We start from the raw sequence: 19,351 nt of genomic DNA, 5'->3' as shown, positions 1-19,351 counted from the left end.
CAGCTGCGGGGGTTATTTTCCAGAGAGATTTAACTACAGAGCGCAGGGGTGAGAATGAACCCCTTAGAAGGACCTTAGGCCACAGGTAGTTGTGCCACCACTGCTGCCACCTGGGAGGTGCTGACTGCAGGGAACCTGAAGAAAATTTTACTGTTGACTCTGAAGAAAGGAAAACTTCATCCCAAAGGCAGGTGGGAATCCATACATCCCCACTGCACGGGGTGTGTGTGCGCGTGTTTGGGTCTGTCCCGCCAGCTGGGCTGCCCGCGCCATTTAAAGTCAGCAGCTGATCTCCAGGCAGGGCAGGCGAGGAGACCAGTCACCTCCCAGGGACGGTCAGCACCGAACAAACATTGTCACCTGGAAGCATGGATGTTCTCGCCATTTCACCGAGTCTCCTTAGGACAGCCTGTACCTCAGGAAAGAATAAGGTCCTTTGTGCTGCTTCAGGGCTTTTTCTCTGCCAGTACAGGCAGCATTTAACACCTGACACAGAGTATTTCAACAGAAAGTTAGAAATGATCACATTCCCTATGAAAACCCTGGTGTCCCTGCAGTTGCTCAGACTCTCCTCTGACTGCCACAGGGACATTAAACCTTCAGCAGTTTGCCTCTCTGAAGGCGGATTTTGGTTCCCTGCCTGGAAAAACAGTAGGCGAAATAGTAAAACCTTAAATTCGAACATGTGTAAGTTATACATCTTATTTCCATTTTCAAGCAACATTCCCTCAGCAAGACATGAGGAAAAAATTACCATCTGCCTTAGAATATCTCGGTGGAGCATTTATCTCCCCGCCATGATAACTGAATTTCAGTAATTTCTCCCTCCCCCCCCATTCAGATTAAGAAACAAATTTGTTTAGTGTCCAAACTTGGAAGTCTTGCCAGCTGAACTCAGAGGGTGGGATTTGGTGCACTGTCATAGCTCTTACCCTTCAGCGGATGGTTTCCTCCCGAGCCACTTTGCTTCTGGCAGGGAAGGAGAACGGCTGTGCGATGAAAGCAGTGGGCTAAACTGCACTGGAGACGGGCTCTGGGAGCCATCTGCATGGAGGTTGCACACCAATGCACCCTTGTAAAGGTGAGGGCAAGAACGCTGCCCTTCCCTGGCACATTCTTCAGGGCTGGGACGTGCCGTGGGCCTGTGGCAGGCTATGGACTGGTATTTTAAGTGACCTCTAGAGCTAGAAGCATGAGTTACTACTGCAGCTGGAGAAAAACAAAATCTGTGCTCCCTATCTGTGGTTTGGAGGCTCATAATTCTCCCAGAGCAGGCCAGGGAAAGCCTGTTGCTTGCCAAGGGTCTGCATGTAGTCCAGGTCTTAGCACAGTGCCACCTGAGTTGCTAAATGTTCCCTCCTCGTCACTCCATCACCTCAGAAGTAAAAGCGGTGCCAAAGCCTTTTTCACACACAGTTTCTGTGGTCTGAAGTTCTTGACTCACGCCTAAGGCACCTAAGATTTCTAGATTTCCGATCCAAGCAGTAGACAAGCCTGGGGCTGTGTCACTGTTAAGAACAGACACGATCAGTTACACTCAGCCCTGCATAAATAAGACTCTTTAGATACCAGGCTAATGTTGTGGTATTCTCCTGTGACGATCCTGTCGTTTTGGCGCAGGGATTTTGTGTTCTTTGTTAATGAAATGGAGGGGGGCGTATCGGTATTTCGGATTTTCTCTGCAGAAATGCCTTAGGTCATGAGTTGAGAATTGCAGCCTTTCTGTCAATTGCCGGATACAGATACAAATTCCACTATAACAGAAAGGCAGCGTGCAGAGTTTTTAGCGCAATCCAAGAGTGAAACGGTCCAACAAAGTTTCCTAGGAGCATCAAGCTGTATCTGAAGGACTGCTAAAACACAGCTGAGCAATAAACGATGCGGGGTGGGCAGGGGATGTAACCGATAGACAAACCAATGTGATAGGCACTTGCGTTTTATCTGGTTCGTGAGTTTTGCTATCTCTGAGGTATTGAGTGCGACCTTACAGCTACCACTGCCTTTGTCTGAAAGTCACTCGTCTTTGCACCTCCAACTCTCTTTCCTCCAACTGGTTTCACTATCAGAGATCCCCTCCATGAGACTTGTGATTCAGAGATCACCTCATGACATTCATGTGACAGGCCAGGAATGGCTTCTCCCACGTGTAAAGAAATTCCCCTTAACATTTCACCATTGGGATACTTGCCATTTCTGTAACCCAAACCTCCTTCTGCTACAGCAGGGATGAAAGGTGCATAATAACGACAAGTCATCTGTTTCCTTTCGCATTTCAGGGAGTCCCCCGTAGACTGTAGTGTGAACAAATGCAGCAAACTCGTCGGAGCAGGGACAGAGTCCAACCCAATGAGTTACAGCACCTACATGGATGAGAAGAACGGGCCTCCTCCCAACATGACCACCAATGAGAGGAGAGTCATTGTCCCAGCAGGTACCACCACCATCAAACTCTTTGTGTCACATTTCCTTGCGCTGTCTTACATACCCGGCTGAACAGATAAGGCTTGTTTGTTCCCTCTCTGAGGAATTCTTCTTACAAACCATGTAAAAAGTAAGGAAAATATCAGAGTTTTTGGCTAGTGGGAATTTCCTGTGTGCCAGTATATGTTCTACCTTGAATCAAAATAAGTGGATTATTAGTGCTGCTTCTTTTTTTTTCTTTTTTCCCCTGGAATGAAGTGTTGTTTTGGTGTGTTGAACCAAATCCATCTCCTGTAATGTGTTAGCGGAGAATCTGCAGTGTTTCCTGGGACGGGCATGGTGTGATCAAAGAGTGCAGTTCATAGGCAAGAATAAGCATGAAGTGGACCCAAATTATAACTCTCTTGATGCTCTGCAGGGCCCAGATGCACTTTCATGTCATATTGATTCAAAATGAGCTATTTTGTTTTCATTTTTTTGTTAGAAGTAGAAAACCAGAAAAATTATATTTTGCAGGAACTACATTACCCTTCCAAAAATCGTTACACAGAAACATTCCTGTCCAGTTCTCTGTTTGTATTTGATATCCACATCTGTTGTCTGAAATTGGCAGGATGCATTAGATGCATTTGGATAGTCGAGGATGAGAGCTGCTGTGGCAGGCAACCGGTGAAGTCTGAACCTGGAACGAGAGGGAGTCTTCTCCCTGCAAAGTTTATAAACACCATAGATATAAACAGTCTAGCCCAGGAACTTTCCAGCAAGGGAGATATTATGAGCCAAGTCCTGGCCCAATTTACGTATCGAAACTTCCACTGATTTCAAGGGGTGCAGCTTTTCACCCAGTGCTGTGAGGGTTTCACCAAGGGTTGTAGCTGATTCAAGCAGATGAACTGTTGGCAGAAAGAAATGTACTCGTGGAATTTAGCTCTGTTTTCTGATCACGGCTTGACCACGAACAGATGACAATCCCCAAGCATTTGTTTGCCATTTAGGATGAAAAGCTTGAACTGAATGTAGTGAAGGGAAGCCAATAAAAGATTGACAGCAAATCTCAAAATACTGTTTAAGCCCTTGTTAGGATCTGCTTAGAGAGACTGGCTAACCTAATTGGTGACAGGATCAGATACATTTTCAGCCTTAACATTGCCTAGAAAGGTGTTAGCTGATACCAGCTAGTCATTATAAGGGATGCTAAAGATAGTCAAGAGGAAAAATTTATCCTGCTCTTCACTGTGCTATTTATGCATATTTAAAAAGACCAAGGGTGGGATAAAGTTTAGCATTGTTGAAATAGGGGCAATGACTTTTAGTGCCCTCAGTGGAAGAGAAGGTTTAAAATCTCCTCTTTGAAGGAAAGTGAAAAAAAGGCATTTTTGCCCCTCATGAGCACCCACAAATCAAAACCTTGAGATACTTGTGAAATAGCAGTGATTTACCAGACTTTGGAAGACAATAATGAACATCATCCCAGATCTCTGCCTGCAGGATATGAAGCCAAATTCATCCAAGAAAGGCATTTGGAAATTTTAATATAATCCAGAGTAAAGATTTATAGTGCATTAGGGTGAAGATAGGCAAGAATAATGTCACATTAGGCTTGCAATAGTAATAATAACTCTAAGCCATGTTTCAAGAAGAGAGATTTTCAGAGACCATTCGATGTCTTTTGCAGTGATAAATAGGCTGAACGAATATCTGAAATTCAAAAGTGTTTGTTTAAAGGGAGACCACAAATTCACTATGCCCTCTAAATGTTGGGGTTTCTCTCAAAACTCAAGACAAATCACTCTTGGAATTCAATAAAAAAGAAACCCTATTTGAATACTTGTGTTGTAAAAATTGCAGTCTTTTGCCAGTGCTTATACATAAAGGAAACATAAAGGAAACCCATCTTTCTCTCCCAAAGCAGACTTGCAAAGATATGGAAGTGTAAGTTCCATGTTTAGAATTTGACTTGAAGCAACCCTGGATTACTAGAAATTCAGTGAGGAAATGTCACGATTATAATTTCAATATTCCTTGGTCTGTCTTCTCCATTTCATGCTGTTATTCTGGAACTCAGGGGCCCAGGAATGCACCAGGTATAGCCACTACCTGACCTTTTGAGTCACAGGATACCTGCAGCCCAAGCACATACAGTTTACAATCCTGGGCCAAGGCATTATTTTATACACTGTAAAACTGTGTGGCAGAGGCATTTCTTGTCCCTCCCCAAAGCACAACCTACCAGCTCTGTGACGGCTATATGTTTCTGATCCATTTTCTCAACTGCCTCAGGACCTGACGTGTTTGAGGTTTGTCTTGGGGGAATGGACCAGCTGTGATGGACACATCAAACATCTCCAAAGTTTAAGCTTGACTTTGCAGTCCTCTCCAGCTGCAATGGAACATGAATTTGCAGCTTAAATTTTGAAATGGGATACATGGGGAGAAGCAGCACAGGAAACATCTGAAAATGCAGATATACTCTGAAAATGACTCTGTAAAAATGGTATCATGGCACAAATTCTTGCTGGGGCTTTCTGAGCTAATGCTCTTTTTGAAACTCAAAGGATGATTTCTTTTTTTAACTACTGATGCAGCAAACCATCACCATGGGGTCTGAAACTCCAGCCGGGTTCAATCTCTCTCTTACGTCATCGCCAGTAATAAAGATTCCACAGCTGGAGCTTTGCTGACAGTTGATAATGATGCATGAGACAGTATAAAATCCACATTGCCCTCCAATAGCTGTGTTGGTTTTACAGGGCTAGCGGAGGTAGAATTGTGTTCTTGTCAGCGGGGTGAACAAATGTGACTCAGAGATACATGGCAAGCTCTTCTGTTTAAGCAATAATATTTTTTTTCAGAGTCCCTTTGCTGACCATAAATATCGCCATCCTCAGACTTTAAAATGCCATCTGTTGGGACTTTGTAATGCATTTGCGAAGGATGGTGTGACTTATACAGCACTGATGTCATTCTATAGCATTGCAGAACCGAAGCTGTGACAAAGGGATGAGTTTGCCTCAGGAAGCTTTTTACCAGAGGGAGAAAAGCCACAGTTAAATGGCATTAATATTGTTCCCAGGCATAGGTATAAGATTCAGGCAGGTGGGGGACAGTCAAGAGAACTTATCCTGCCAGAGGCTCAGTGTGATCAGTTTATGCGCCCTGAGTCTTGTTATAGCGCAGTACTTGTTCATCTTGGCAAAATGCATTGGAATGAGTAAATTACATACATTTGTTTGTGGAAACAATGGTTAATGCTTTGACTGGGCTACAGTGAGTGCTAGAGGCTTGAGGCTTGTGTATAGTGTTACCATCCTTTGTGCTTTCCTGCCAGATCCCACGCTATGGACCCAGGAACATGTGCGCCAGTGGCTAGAATGGGCTATAAAGGAGTACGGATTAATGGAGATTGACACCACCATCTTCCAGAATATGGATGGCAAGGAGCTCTGCAAAATGAACAAGGACGACTTCCTCCGAACCACCTCCCTCTACAACACAGAAGTTCTGTTGTCTCACCTCAGTTACCTCAGGGAAAGTAAGTATTGCCCTGACTCATCCCAGCCCTAGTGTGACATGCTGAGAGGGTAAGCTACCATGAGTATTGAACTCCTAGGGCTCTTCTTGCAGGATAAATAGCAGCAAAGATGATGGGAAAAGAACAGATAAAGGCAAGCAGAGAGAGCAAACGAGGAAGAGAGGAATAAGAAGTGGGTTGGAAAGTTAATTTTAACGTAGATGGATTTAATGGTGCTATCAGGGAGGTGAAGAACTGAGCAGGACTCCTAAGAAGATTAGATAGTCTTACAGATAATAAAAACATCTGTGGCTATAAGATAAAAATACATAAATTTGCTGTGGAGATTAAACCAAACATTAACTGATGGGTCACGGGCAAATTATTCCATAACTTTGCAGTTAGAGGGCTGTGCACTTTCCCCCAAGGCTTCTGGTAAAGACTACTTCAGAATAGGACCCACAACTGGCCAGAGTTGGAGATTTTCAATGCTCCTGGAGGCCCAGATTTGTTGGAAAGAGGAAAACATTCAAGACCAATTCCTCAAAAGTACCTGTGCTGAAGCAGACATCGTGCAAGTGACCTGGTACTCAGAGAACAAGTTTTGCTGAACCTCTTTGATACTACTCTCTGTCCCATGCTAGAGAATGTGATGGATCCAATACTCCTTTCTGCTCTATTAAGCCCCTAGGCAGAAGCTGTGAGCAGTCTTCTGAGCTATTTTGGGAAAAACGTAGTGCAGCAGCCCAAGCTTTATGGTTAGCACACACTCCTAAGGCTGGGAGTCTTAAATCCAGACCTTTCTAAGACTTTTTGAGCAACCACGAGCATGTCCATAGCTTCTGAATGTCTCCCCTTCATCTATAAAATGGAGTTAAAGCATTTCGTTTCTTCACAAAGGATAATTGTGTTATGATGAGGCCAGAGAACTTGAGCTAAATCCCACATGCTCGAATATTTTTTCAAGTGAAACAGTTTTTATAGGAGTGCAATTATTTGAGGACTGAAAAATCAGAAGAAGGTGCATAAAGCAAGGTGGGAGGGCAGGGAGAGAAAGAAAAAAGTATATTTTCTCCACTGGGACATCAAATTGTGATGTAAAGGCAGCTGAAGATGTCTCCATCTGGCCACTGCAATAAAGCAGCGAGACCGCATTTATTTAGGGTGTTTCTTCAAAGCTGTTCAGCACTGGTCCCTCCCTGCCTCTGCTAAAAGCAGCGGGAGTTTTACAGATTACAGTAGGACAAGAGTTAGATCACAGATGGGTGCCTCTGTAAGCCCCACCTTTATTTTGTTTGAGAAGTCGAGCCAAAGAAATGATTCACAACAAATAACCGCATCGTTAGATTTGAGCAGATTTTGTCCCTTGCGACTTCACAATAAAATAATTTCTCTTCCAAAATAATTTGCGAATTTCATCCTGTTTCATCAGCAGAGAGCTGCTGTTTCACAGAGCATTTCGAGATTGTTGCAGACACAGAATAGCTTTATAACTAAGGTTTGCATACAGAATTACATACTCTTACGGGAAATCGTAAGGCAGTTTTGTGAAGCCAGTGTTGCTTTGGCCAAACCTGCTGACTTTGGCTGGGCAAATCAGACACTTTGTAACCGGAAAAGTTTTTAAATTCCCACAAGATAAATACTCAAGTGAGACACTTATTTTTGCATCGTCTCATTGATAAGACTTGAGAACTGACAGAAAGAGACGAAGGAGGAGTTGTATGTTTTTTGAATCAAAGAACCAGGCTGAATTTGAAAAGGTTGGCAGAAAAGCTGAATTCTTCTGTTGCTTCAGCTCCAGACGGCATCTTCAGGGACAGTCTCAAGTGTTAAGGATCCCATTACTTGGCGTGTTCAAAGAGAGTATCAGGGGAATTGTATTCCTGCTCTCATGGCATGAGCCTGAAGACCCGGATTCAATTGCCACCTTTACCGTTTGCGCTCTCCGTTTGTTCCAGAGCAAATTCCTGATTGATCCTACCTACCTTTAGATACCTGGAGTACCTACATTAGGGGTCTGGTCACACTGGTCTCCATTTATAGAAAAGAAGCAACAGGGCATGTTGAAATTCAGGATAGCAGTCCGCTAGTTCATACATCGCCTTTAAATGCCTGAAATTAAGAGGGGCAAAACCTTTGCCTCAGCTCCTCTGTGCTCCGGTTTTACTTTCTGTAAAATGGAGGTAGTGATACTGCCTGCTCAGTGCTCCTGTTGGGCTTGTCTCTTGGGATGGCAAATCTGTGGAACAGGGATTGCGTCCCACGTCTCTCAAGACCCAGCACAACGGGGTCCTAATGCAGTTGCAATATTAAAGCGCTGCCGCCATGTGTGCTGAATAATAATCATAAAAATATAATGTTCTGCCAGGGGAATGCCTACAATTATTTCTATGCTATTAAGCTATCGCAAAACCCAGGCAACTTTGCTGGATTCAGGCAAATTAGTTATTCCAATTTTACATGGATGCATACAAAAGGAGAATTCAATCCTGGTCCATCCCCAGCTTTTATATTTATAAATTTCTCTCAGTTCAGCCCCTTGGGCTGTTCTAAGACGTCATGCGAGTGCTGTCCTTATTAAAGCAAGCTCCTGTCTGAGTGGAGGTCGGGCAGCCTCTGAAGAGCATTCCTTTCCGTGCAGCTGTTCCTAGCGCTGCCTAATGACAGTCTGGTTTCTGGATTGCTGGTTAACTCCCTCACGGAGTAACGCCTTCGAAAGGAGCTTATTGTTTTTCCAGACTGATTTCCAGCGGATGTTTAGTGCCGAGCCTCTGAGCTCAGTGCCATGGGGAGATGGTCTTTTTTTCATGAATTTTCCCCTTTTGTAAGGTTGTTGTTTCAGAGACATCCAGCTCTGTTCCTGCATCGGGTGGAGGATACGTGATGGCAACAAAACACAGGAGAACTTTGGGGAATCTATAGATCTACAGGCTCCATTACATCTGCCCAGGCTCTCTCTTGAAAGGTGTTTGTCCTCTCAGGATGTTAAACTGGATATGTGATGACTAGTGAATCCTCAACTTTTGTGTTTGTTTTCCAAGAAACAAAGCTGGTCTGAACTTTCTGAGCCTGTTGGCTAGCTAGGCAAGGAGGCCCTCTGAAAATTATCTTCCTCAGAAGGTTTTCAACATTTTACACTCCTGATCAGGGTGAAAGCATTCTTAAAACTGCCTATGAGAGCCGTTATTTTGGCACACCCGAGTCCAGATTTTAAAAATGAACCTGTAATATCTGCAAGACTTCAACAAAAGTTCAATCTTAGTTTTGGAGATAGAAGGTTCAGGTGAGCTATTTAATATAGTCAAGACTAAACCAAACTCACAGGACCTTTCATCTTCAGGCAAAACGTAGCTCTGGATCAGGATCGGGCAGTTGTTTCCTGTTTCCGTAACCTATTGAAGCAGTCGGGAATTTAGACGTCTCTGATCTTTAGGGGATTTCAGACTTGCAGAACCCAGTTTTCTGCAGCACACTCTATCTTTTGGAGTCTCCAGTAGTTTTTCCAGGGAACTTACTGTTGTCCCCCTGAAACAATTACCTTTCTTTAACTGTTACTTTCGGTTTCCCTTCTGAAATTGTGAATTCATGCCTTGACCTTTTCCTTCTGTTCATCCCCCTGCACCTTTGGACTCCAGACTGACTGACTGCTGTGCCGGTATCTTTTTTCAAACACACTGCCTGGCGAATCTTCCCCAGTCAGCCAGTGGGCAGTGGGAAGGGAGATTTGAATGTTTTCATGCTAGGTTTGGGATGAACATCAAAAGAAGCCTGAACTGTCACCTCCGTCCTTTTCCTTTCTACTTACGGGGGTCGGTTGTGTGTGATGTGTACAAACGAAAAGAGCCTGAAGGGGAAAGAATAGATTGTGGTGAGAAGCAGAAGCAGAAAACTGCTTTGTGGTTTCAAGCCATATATTAGTGCCAAACCAAACTATACTGCTAAATGCAGCAGAACCCTGACTCTACCAGGAGATGTAGAGGGAAGGCCACAAGGCGTTCCATAGGTAAGGATAAAAAAGGCTTCCAGGTTAAATAGACTTCAAGATTGTGAAACCAAGAGGTTCCTGCATCTCAGAGGGATGAGCTGCCTTGTGAAAAGGAAGGCTTTTAATGGGAAAAACCTCTCCTGCTCTGTTTTTCAGTCCCATCTTCCTCTTTAATTAATGCAAGGGAAATAAAAGAGAAAGGAAAAGGTGGAGGGACCCATAAGATAACATGTTTTATAGTAATTGCAAGAGAATAGCCCTGCTCTTTATAATAATACCAGTGTTTCCAGAAAGAGCCGATTTAATCTAAGTGTCACTGACCCAGTGAGGGGTAGGGGGAATAAGAACAACACAGAAATTCGTCGCAGCCAAAGTTTTTGCCCAAGACGAGTAAGGGTGGGAGCAGCCTGGCCTCTGTCTGTCTGTCTGCTTCTCTCTGTCCTGATCTGTGTCTCCGGCTTTCTCTCTTTCCTCCTTCATTGAAAATCCTTAATAGGAAACACATTTCCTTTTTCTGTGGCGTTCCCACCAGAAACCTCAGACTGTCGGGCAAAGGTGAGAACTTTTAGCAATTAAACTGGGGGAGGAGCCGCCCCTTTCCAGTGGCTTGGACTGCATTTTTTAGTGTAAAGTAGCTATAGGTTGATCATACAGGCTTGTTCAGTGCTATTCATCACCCCACCCCCACCTCCTCGGCCAGTCAGCACAACCAGGCATTTGCAGCCTATTTAGTCATAGAAAACTGTGTTTCTGAATTCCCCGGCACTTCCCCGTCTGGCGGGGGCAAGCTGGGCTGGGCGTTGCGTTCAGGATCTACTTCAAATAACCTGACAAGGAGAGAGTGGTGGACAGGAGTTTCCCCACGATATTCAAGAAAGCCAGAAACCATCTGGTGAAAACATGAGTTAGGTGGACAAAGCTGTTGCAATTCCTCCCGCAGCGGCAAAAGACCAGCCAATCTCTCAAAATATTTAAGCCAATTACTTTGCTATCTGCAACTTTCACAGTCAAGGGACCCTTGGGATCCTTTTGAACTCTTTACCTCCGAGTTTACCATGTTATCCATCCCGGTCTTTTGAAACATACCCTGTCTTGCAGCATCTGGTAGCATCCATCCTTCACTCCCTGGGAGTAGGCTTTGTTTTCCAACACCTTCTACCTCTGTGTACATGCTGGCTTGTGCACGGCTTTTTGGCTTTGTTTGCATTTGGGGAAGAAAAGAAATCCATAGGAACACAGGGCCAATAAGATGCAGCACCTGCAATGGCTGTTACTTCTGGGACCGAACTGCCTGATCCTCAGCTCTCACAGGAAAACGAGACATGCTGTGAGTACTACGGAGGGGCAAGTGAGGTCGGTGTTATTTGGGATCATGTGGATTAGAGGAATGTGGAGACTGCAAGGCTTAGTCACAAGATCCTCATCAGTTAGTATTAGAGTACCTGCAAAAGAGGTATTATTAGCCCTGCCAAAGAATCTGGGGATGCTCAGGGGCAGCATAGCGTATACAGAAATCTATACTGTTTGCTTCGGACCAAGTACCTTAAATGGGACAGAATCTCACTGACTAGAGGGCTGTGTAGAGATGAATGGCGGACAGTGTCTGTTAAAGCACGTCTCATCCGCACCCACCCATGGCAAGGTTGGTGCCCTGCTCCCGTTCACGTCATCAGGCTCTACAAAGAAGGGGCCTCTGCCTTGTTAGGAACGTCAGCGCCTGATGCAGTAGAAACTTTTCAGAGAGCTGTAGGAAAGGTGAGCCTCAAAGATTATGTAGGGTAAACACATATAACTAGACAACCATGAAATGTGTATTACATGCTGGCTTCCAAGAGCTCACAGGGCCTCTTCCTCCATTTCCAGAAAGAGTTTGCAGGAGAACCAAATTAAAATGCTTAGAATGGAACAATTCCACCATAGACTGTGCAAAGCAAAGACCCTTCCAGTGGTTTCTTTTTTGTGCTCCTCTGGAGTTTTGTTTCGAGTGGGGCTGGATGGAAAGGCCACTCTGAACCCAGAAAGCTACTTTCAATTTCCACAAAGCATGGGAGATGCTGGAATATCAGTGAGATTTTTGCAGCTGTTGGCCCAAAACCAAGCATGTGACACTCTAAAAATGTTCAGATCCTGACAGTGCAATTCATGTCCCTTCTACTGTATGTTCCTCAAACAGGAAATTTCTCTATTGCAGCTAGACAGAGAAAAGCTTCTTCCTTATCCTGTAATACAATCTGTGCCGTAGTAATTTCTAGAGGCTCTGCTGTGATAGATATTGTACCTGTACAAATGTACTACACAATCTCACCCCTTTATATCATTTTTCAATGGAGGACAGCGAGGTGCTCAGTGAAGGGGGCAAATGTCTGTATTTTGGTTTGCCAGTGGAGAAAGTAGCTCGTGTGACCTACAGCTACCAAGCTTTTAAAAGATTTTCATATCCATCATAGGAAATATGCCTAATTGTCTGAAAAATTTGGTTTTTAGATCCTAGCGATAGCATTTTCTACCTGCCTGCATTGTTCCCCACTGGCAGAGCGTATTCAAGCTGCAATAACTCCTTTTCTTTTCGTTATAGGTAGCTCACTGCTGGTCTACAATACTCCATCCCACACAGAAGCTTCCTCACGTCTCGCCACCAAAGAAGGTCAGTCTTTTGTCCTGTCTTCCCGTGCTCTCACGATGTTTTTGATTGGGTTAAAACTAGTCCTTTTATATAATATCCTCGGTGTGAAAATGTTCTGATCCGCTATGCACACACAGCAGGGTTAAAATAGAACAATTCACAATTTGCAGCCCCGTCCATGCTGAAAATCACATCTCCGCTAGTCCAGCCGACATTGTGGCAGAAAATGTATATCTGTCATTTTCACACTTGTATATTACTGAGTTGGTGAACTGATGGCACATTTTCTGTTCTTTATGGGAAACGGTTTGAAATCTCAGATATATAGCAAGGACTGAGACACCGTTTCTCTCAGAGTGAGTTCATAGTTGAAAGGATAAAATTTTCTCACAATAAATTCCATTACTGAATAAAGGCCACTCAGGTCTTCCAAAACCATTCATGAATCTGTCAGCTAGTTTCAACCAGCAAGGAAGATCAAGTGTATCTTTTTGACACTTTCATTTTGCAACATTTTCATTTTCTTTTTCAAATAACCCCAGATTTTTAATCTATTAGAAATTCTGATTATGTAGATAGAGCTTAGATACCTTGAAGTTTAAAAGTTAATAACACACTTGGGGCTCCTTCAGGCTTTTGAGTTGTTTGCATATCCTTCAGTCAGGTTTTTCAGATTTTCTTCTGCAGCTACAGTCCTATTCCCTTTTCTAAGTTTTAATGAAAAACTGGATTCTTAGTCATGATAAAATTATGAGAGTTGGTGTGATGGGTATGATGCACATCCCTGACAGTAAGTCACAGTCAGACAGTTGAATTGCTAAAGGCCAAACAGGATGTTGAAGACCAAAAATCTGGTCCTGTGCTCTATAATTTACCACGTAGGACTAGAAGCTGTGAGTTTGGTCTTCCTTTCCCTTGGTGTATCTGCAGGAACATTGGTTTCATTCACTGAACTGTTTTCAGCTCCTCCATTTGAAAAGCTTCAGGGAAAAGTGTGAAATCTCACGTCTGCCGTATGAGATAACTCACCCAGAAGCAGTCTGCTCTCGTGCCCAGACAGTTTCCTCACCTCATATGTAAACATCTCTATGCTTTTCAGGAGAATGTGGCTTCAAGTTTGCATTTCAAAGAATAGTGGGGAAAGGCAGAAAGTCTTTTATTTAAGCAGCTGGAGAGAGAGAGAAAAAAAAAACCCAAAACATTTCACTGAAAGGCTACAGCAAACTGAGATCACACATTTAACAAGGACCTGCGTGGTGTGTCTGGCTGCTTCTTTGACCAGCGCTGCTCTTAGAGCCAGCACTCCTTTCTCATTGCACCATGCTGCATTTCGTCTCTGACATCTCTCTTGGACCCTGGACACAGTATCAGTGCTGGTTTTTCCAGCAGCTTCTGCTGTCCGGCATATAACTATCCACTTGAGCTGTCTGTTCCCTGGCATGCCGTCCTCTCTTTACGAGCCAGGCATTAGTTGATAAAACACGGTACGTTACAGAGACAAAGCCACTCAGGCTTTTCTGTGATTTACTACTTTGACGCTAAAATTTATACTATTACTCTATCATGATGCTATTTAAAATTTATGAAAGCTAGGCTTGCTTCTCTTTGAATAAAGCAGACACACATGCACGTGTTCCTCCACAATTTCCCCCATAAACACACACGCACATCCAAGACTCTGCTTTTTCTGTCTCAGGCCAGGTGGTTGCTAAAAATAAAGGGAAGAAAGCTGCGATTTTTTTATTAAAGAGAAATGCTCTGTGTAAAATTGCACTCCTCTGAATTGTTTATGCCCTTTATCTTTGCAAGCTGGGCCTAGAGTCACTCAGGCAGAAAGAAATTTGAGGGAAAAAAAATGTTCCTCCCTCTCCATTTTTACTGCCCTCAAGTGTGTTTCTTTAGTGCAGCTGACAGAAGTTTGCATTTGATTTCTGTCAGCTAGGCGTTTTTAACTTTACATGGTACTTTCATCATGTGTCAATAAAGGACTAAAAACACCCACGGGACAGTCAAATAAAAATTAAGAACTAGCATAGAAATGCTGAAATCCCATCTATTCCTCTCCCATTCCTTCCTACAACATATACATTTCCTCCGCATTCATTTGATGTCTGAATACCGTTTGAGGATAAACCGACCCACTTCAAGCTACAGTAACTGATTCCTGCTCCGACTCCTATTTGTGAGATAAGATGACAGGGTAAGAGGCAGGTGAACATGACAGGCTGACAGATAAGGAATTGGGGGAGCAGAGTGAAGTGTCTTGTCCGATATCACAGAAGAAACTCCTGATGGACATAAAACTGGGCTTGGAATTCCTCAGCCTCGGGCTAGTCTGTTTGGCAACAAGATTTGCCTTGCTTCCTTTTAAGGCTTTTTAATGGTTCCACTTCCAGATGATGGTATTCTTTTGGAAAAAGAATTTCAGGTTAAAAATAATGATTTTTTAATAAGTATTTTCTGGTCTGCTCAACTCGTTTCATCACAAGATGAAACATTTTTCTTTATGTTACTGCATCCTGAATTATGTAAATATTTCTTCTCTCTATGCCTGTGAATAAAAACAGACAAACAAATTTTTCAACCACCTTCCCTTGAGGATTCGAAAGCAGGAGAAGGTGATGGAATAGTACAATACATGTCAGAGACAGGAAAAAAATACTATTTTCTTCAATATCCCTGTAATTTTTCTTGCCCGTTCTCTAAGATCACATAGCTAATGCAAATAACCCGCTTGTGCAGACTCCAGTGAGAAATGCATGCTTTTTGCATACACTTACACTATGTTTATACAACATATTCCATCCACGTAGCGTAAAGAAGAACCTACAGGGCAAAAAAAGGTACAGCTGCAACACAGACGGATGCAGATGTTTCAGATGCAGCGTACGGCTCTGCTCTCTCCCAGACTTGTTACGGACACAGCAGGGATGCTCGGTGTCACCCGGGAGCATAGGGCGCCGCTTGACCCGGGGCCCAGGCTGGCAAGGGCAGCGCTGCTGTCACAGGACTAGATTCCGTGCCGTGGCTCTGGAGACAGAGCCGCCTTGGCTGGTTGCAGCTGCAGGCTTTACTCCCTTTTCCCCTTCTATTTTCTGCCCTCTCACTTCTCCTCCGCAATGCCAGCTCTGCGTACAGAAGAACCTGCGGCATTGCTTTGGGAGAGTCAAACTGCTTTCACAGCAGAAACACATACTGTAAACTTCTACAGCTGGTGCACCAAGCCTATGCGTTTTGTTCTCCGATCAGATAGGTAGAAACCTTGTCGTGTTCAAAAGACTCTTGTTTCCTGAGCTTCTTTGCTTCTCAGCCTCATAAACACTCAAAAGTATGGTATTTAGCGTCATTGGTACAAATTGTCTTCAGCTGCCTTTGAGAAATAAATTGCTCTAATGAAAATCACCAGTATTTTTTGGCTAGAGAGCAATTTTCTGGAAAATGAAACGAGGTTGCTCTCATTGCTGAATGGAAAGATTTGTGTCCCACTCCCAGCGCTCCACCGGAGAGAAGGTCTGCTTCATTTTCCGTGACTGTTTGGAGCAGGGACTGACCTACTGTAGGGACCAGAGACATGGAGAAGAATCTGAAACCACATTATCTGCCCAAGTCCGTGGAGATTTAAAATTGTTCGCCATCAGAATGGTGTCATTTAAGTAGGTTTCCATAGGGAAATGGAAAGTATATTCACATACAACAACATTTAGGAGGCCAAAGGGCTGCGTCCCGTATGGTTGTGAGCATTCTGGCTTCAATCCAACACATTTTAAAAGTCCGTGCTTACTTTTAAGTATGTTGGGGTCTGCGTAACTCACGTGTTTAACAGAGAAGCCTAAATGCTGTGCAGGATTTGAACCCAGGTGTGGATCTCTTAGCAGGACAGTGGTGGCAGTTTCCAAAGAAGCAGAATCATGATGTGCTGATGTGTAAAACTACACGTGTCTGAACAGGCACGTGGGAGTGTCTGGTGGTGTGTACGCGGTGCTTTACAATATGTGCTGATACGCAGAGAGGTGGGTATTCGTGCAGCGAGGTGCCAGAGCAGGATGAAGTGAGGTTTGGTGGATAAGAGCTACACAGACTCATCACGTGTGAGAATTTAGTGGAGCAATTTTGCGTGGCTGTTTGCCTCCAGATTACAGGTTAGGTATGATCTGGATTAAAAGGCTGGATTCAGCAGGGGTCTTTATCCTCCAGCACTGACCTCTGCATACGTCAGGCTCAGCCTAAGGCAATACGGGTAGCTTAGAATAGTGGTAAACCTGCGCTAGCCCAAAGTCTCATAAATCCAACCTAAATTCAAGCAGAACACAGGAAAAACTGATGTGCTACCTGCGTTTTCAAAAAGGGAAGAAATTTGTATGTAAATACATGAATATGGATGCAGGAGACTAATTCTAATGATTTAGACTGTGGCCACTATGCGTTTATGTTGGCATTATAAAAGTTTTTGTGTGAACAATAAGGATGTTTGGGTGTAAGGTGTGTTTGCTTGTATGTTTCGTTCCCTTGGTGGCAAATTTAAGAAGATAAACACATCGGTGAGCTCTGAAACTCACACAGCATGATTTCCCATGGGTTTGTGCCCGTGTTCATTGTGAGCCCCTGAGGAAGGGTGTCCTGATGCTGGAGCATCAGTAAGAGTTCTCTCACGTAGATTCCCTGGTACCTCAGAAAATCATGAGCCTGTGCAGCTGCTTTTCTCGCCGTCAGGGCCACAGTCTCTCTCCTCTTTCCCCAGCAGTTTCCTTTAGATAGGTAGAAACTCGTTAAAACTCATCTTGTCAAATTCGGTGACAATTTTGGGTGACAGGTTCAAAAGTTTTTGGGGAGTGGAGAGAGGGGGGCAAAGAGACCACAGGCAGCGTGAGTGCATAAGCACGGTTCCCACAGGAAAATAGCTCTCAAATTCCTGCATGAAAATCTTCTCTTGAAAAGGCCATTTTTCAGGTCTAAAAGGTTGTCATGTGAAGAATATTGACCGGTTTCAGTCAACTCTTCTTTCGAGTGTTTCAGTAAGGCCCCTTGTTCACAGCAAAAGTTATAAACCCTCCAGTCTTACTCATGGCAGAGAAAAAGCAGTTGCAGCTTTATGCCCTCTTAATTGTCTGTACATGCGAAAACATTTGTCGATGATATTTGTGTGCCTGGTGATGAAATATCCCATTTTTAGCTCCGTAGCAGAAAAAGGAGAGGCTTTTTTGGTGCTTCTCTTATTGCAACTGTGTGGCCAAACCAGGGATTTATGATTTCAGGAGAGACAGTAGCTAGCGCTCTTGGATTTTTCTTTTTTCTTTCTTTTTTTTTTAATTGTTTTCCTTTGAAATTCCAGAGTTAGTGTTTTGTCTGCTTTCTCCCTGACCCTCTTCGGAGGCAGGCGTGTGTTTTTTCACCAGAAAAACTGGAAACAAAGAATCGTTGTCTTTAAGCTGTAGCAGGCAGGAAACCCAACTCACAAGGGATCACCCCGAGCCAGCGCTGTCCCAGAGTAGACTCCAGTTCTCTGAATTCAACCTGACAGCTTGTCTGGAGCACTTTCTAAGTAACCATTATCCTTCCTTTTCTCCCAGCAAAAGAGCTATTATTTTTTTGCCTAGGGTGCACTGCAAGCAATGTTATTGCAGATGGGGGGGGGGGTTTACACGTTTGCTGGGGTGCAGTCCCTCCCGTGAAAAGCTCTTGGAAGCGCTTTGGCTGTTTCCTAAGATGCGAGTAAATTTGTTTCCTGATAATGAGTTAAATGGGCAAATGCTGTAAAAATGCGAGCTGCAATGTCTGCGCATGTGTGCCTTCCCTTCCCTTTTCTCTTGCGTGTGTATTGCTGCGTCTAGCTTTTTTCGCTGGGAATACGCGTTTCTTTTTCTTTACTTCTGCATTTGTGCATTTTTCAATAAGTGCAAACTGCAAGCACAGTAAGTGTTTGGTTTTGCCCCCCTGGGTGCTCGGGGTAAACGATGGGCCGTGCTGTTTGCGTACTCGTGCACGCTGGTATGTGTGTTTTGGATGAGTGTGCACATACGTGTGCGGAGGGTGCTCAGAAATGCACTTTTCAGAATATGCAGTTGTGTGTGTGTGTGGTTTTGCTCAGTAACACGCCTGTCTGCATGCGGCTGTCCGTGTCTGCAGCCTGGCGCAGCTCAGTAACGTGTAGGTTGACTGGAAAGTCGCTGCTTTTCAAAGCTGGCTCTGGGCGGGATTCTTAGGACACATACTTCAGTCTTCATGCGCTGTGCATTGGGACTTCTGCTGCTGATATTAAAAAAAAGCAACAACAACAAAAAAATTCTCATTACTTCCTCCTTTTCTTCATAATGTGTCTTTGTAAGCGTTGCACAGGGTAACTCAGACGTGAATCAGGAAGTTCCACCGCTGCACGCCTCTGGGATGTTTTTCTAGCCACACTGGCACAACTGGGGGCTGTCGCCTATGGCTCAAAGCAAACAGGGAGTGACTCCAAATTTTGGAGGCCAGAGCCCTCCTCTGAGTGGGGGAGCAGAGCTCCAGGCTCTAGAGCCGCGGCGTCTAGGAGCTCCTTCATGTCACCCTGCCAGGCTGAGTCGAATTAGGGAGAGGGATCACAGATCTCAAGCTGGAATGAACTGCTTCAGAAGGTCCTTGCCCCTGTCTGCGCAAGCTGAATGAGTCCCCTTTGAAAATCCTGAATCCTAGTTCTGTGCGTGCACTATTTTAAGCTCCAGATCCTGGTTGATGCTGGAAATAAATGGGCTTCAGCCACGATACTTTAATCCAACACTGGATCTAGAGTAGGAGTTAAATCAGAAAGGTTTGGCGGCTCTGGTCTGTATTTCCA

At 44.1% G+C, this 19,351-nt stretch overlaps 1 protein-coding gene across 5 annotated transcripts in view; it reads left to right on the top strand.

Moving 5' to 3' along the window:
• FLI1 (Fli-1 proto-oncogene, ETS transcription factor) overlaps positions 1-19,351 on the top strand; it is an 89,302-nt gene that overhangs the window by 56,969 nt on the left and 12,982 nt on the right. For all 5 annotated transcript variants that reach the window (XM_063355096.1, XM_063355095.1, XM_063355094.1 and 2 more), the window contains 3 exons: positions 2,277-2,431; positions 5,750-5,953; positions 12,496-12,564. In XM_063355096.1, the coding sequence (XP_063211166.1) occupies positions 2,277-2,431; positions 5,750-5,953; positions 12,496-12,564 (428 nt within the window). The remainder of the gene's footprint in view (positions 1-2,276; positions 2,432-5,749; positions 5,954-12,495; positions 12,565-19,351) is intronic.

This window comes from Chroicocephalus ridibundus, chromosome 18, assembly GCF_963924245.1.
Source record: "Chroicocephalus ridibundus chromosome 18, bChrRid1.1, whole genome shotgun sequence".
NCBI classification, from domain to species: Eukaryota; Metazoa; Chordata; class Aves; order Charadriiformes; family Laridae; genus Chroicocephalus; species Chroicocephalus ridibundus.
The sequence above is the reverse complement of the archived record's forward strand: the minus strand, read 5'-3'. Positions and strand labels throughout refer to the sequence as shown.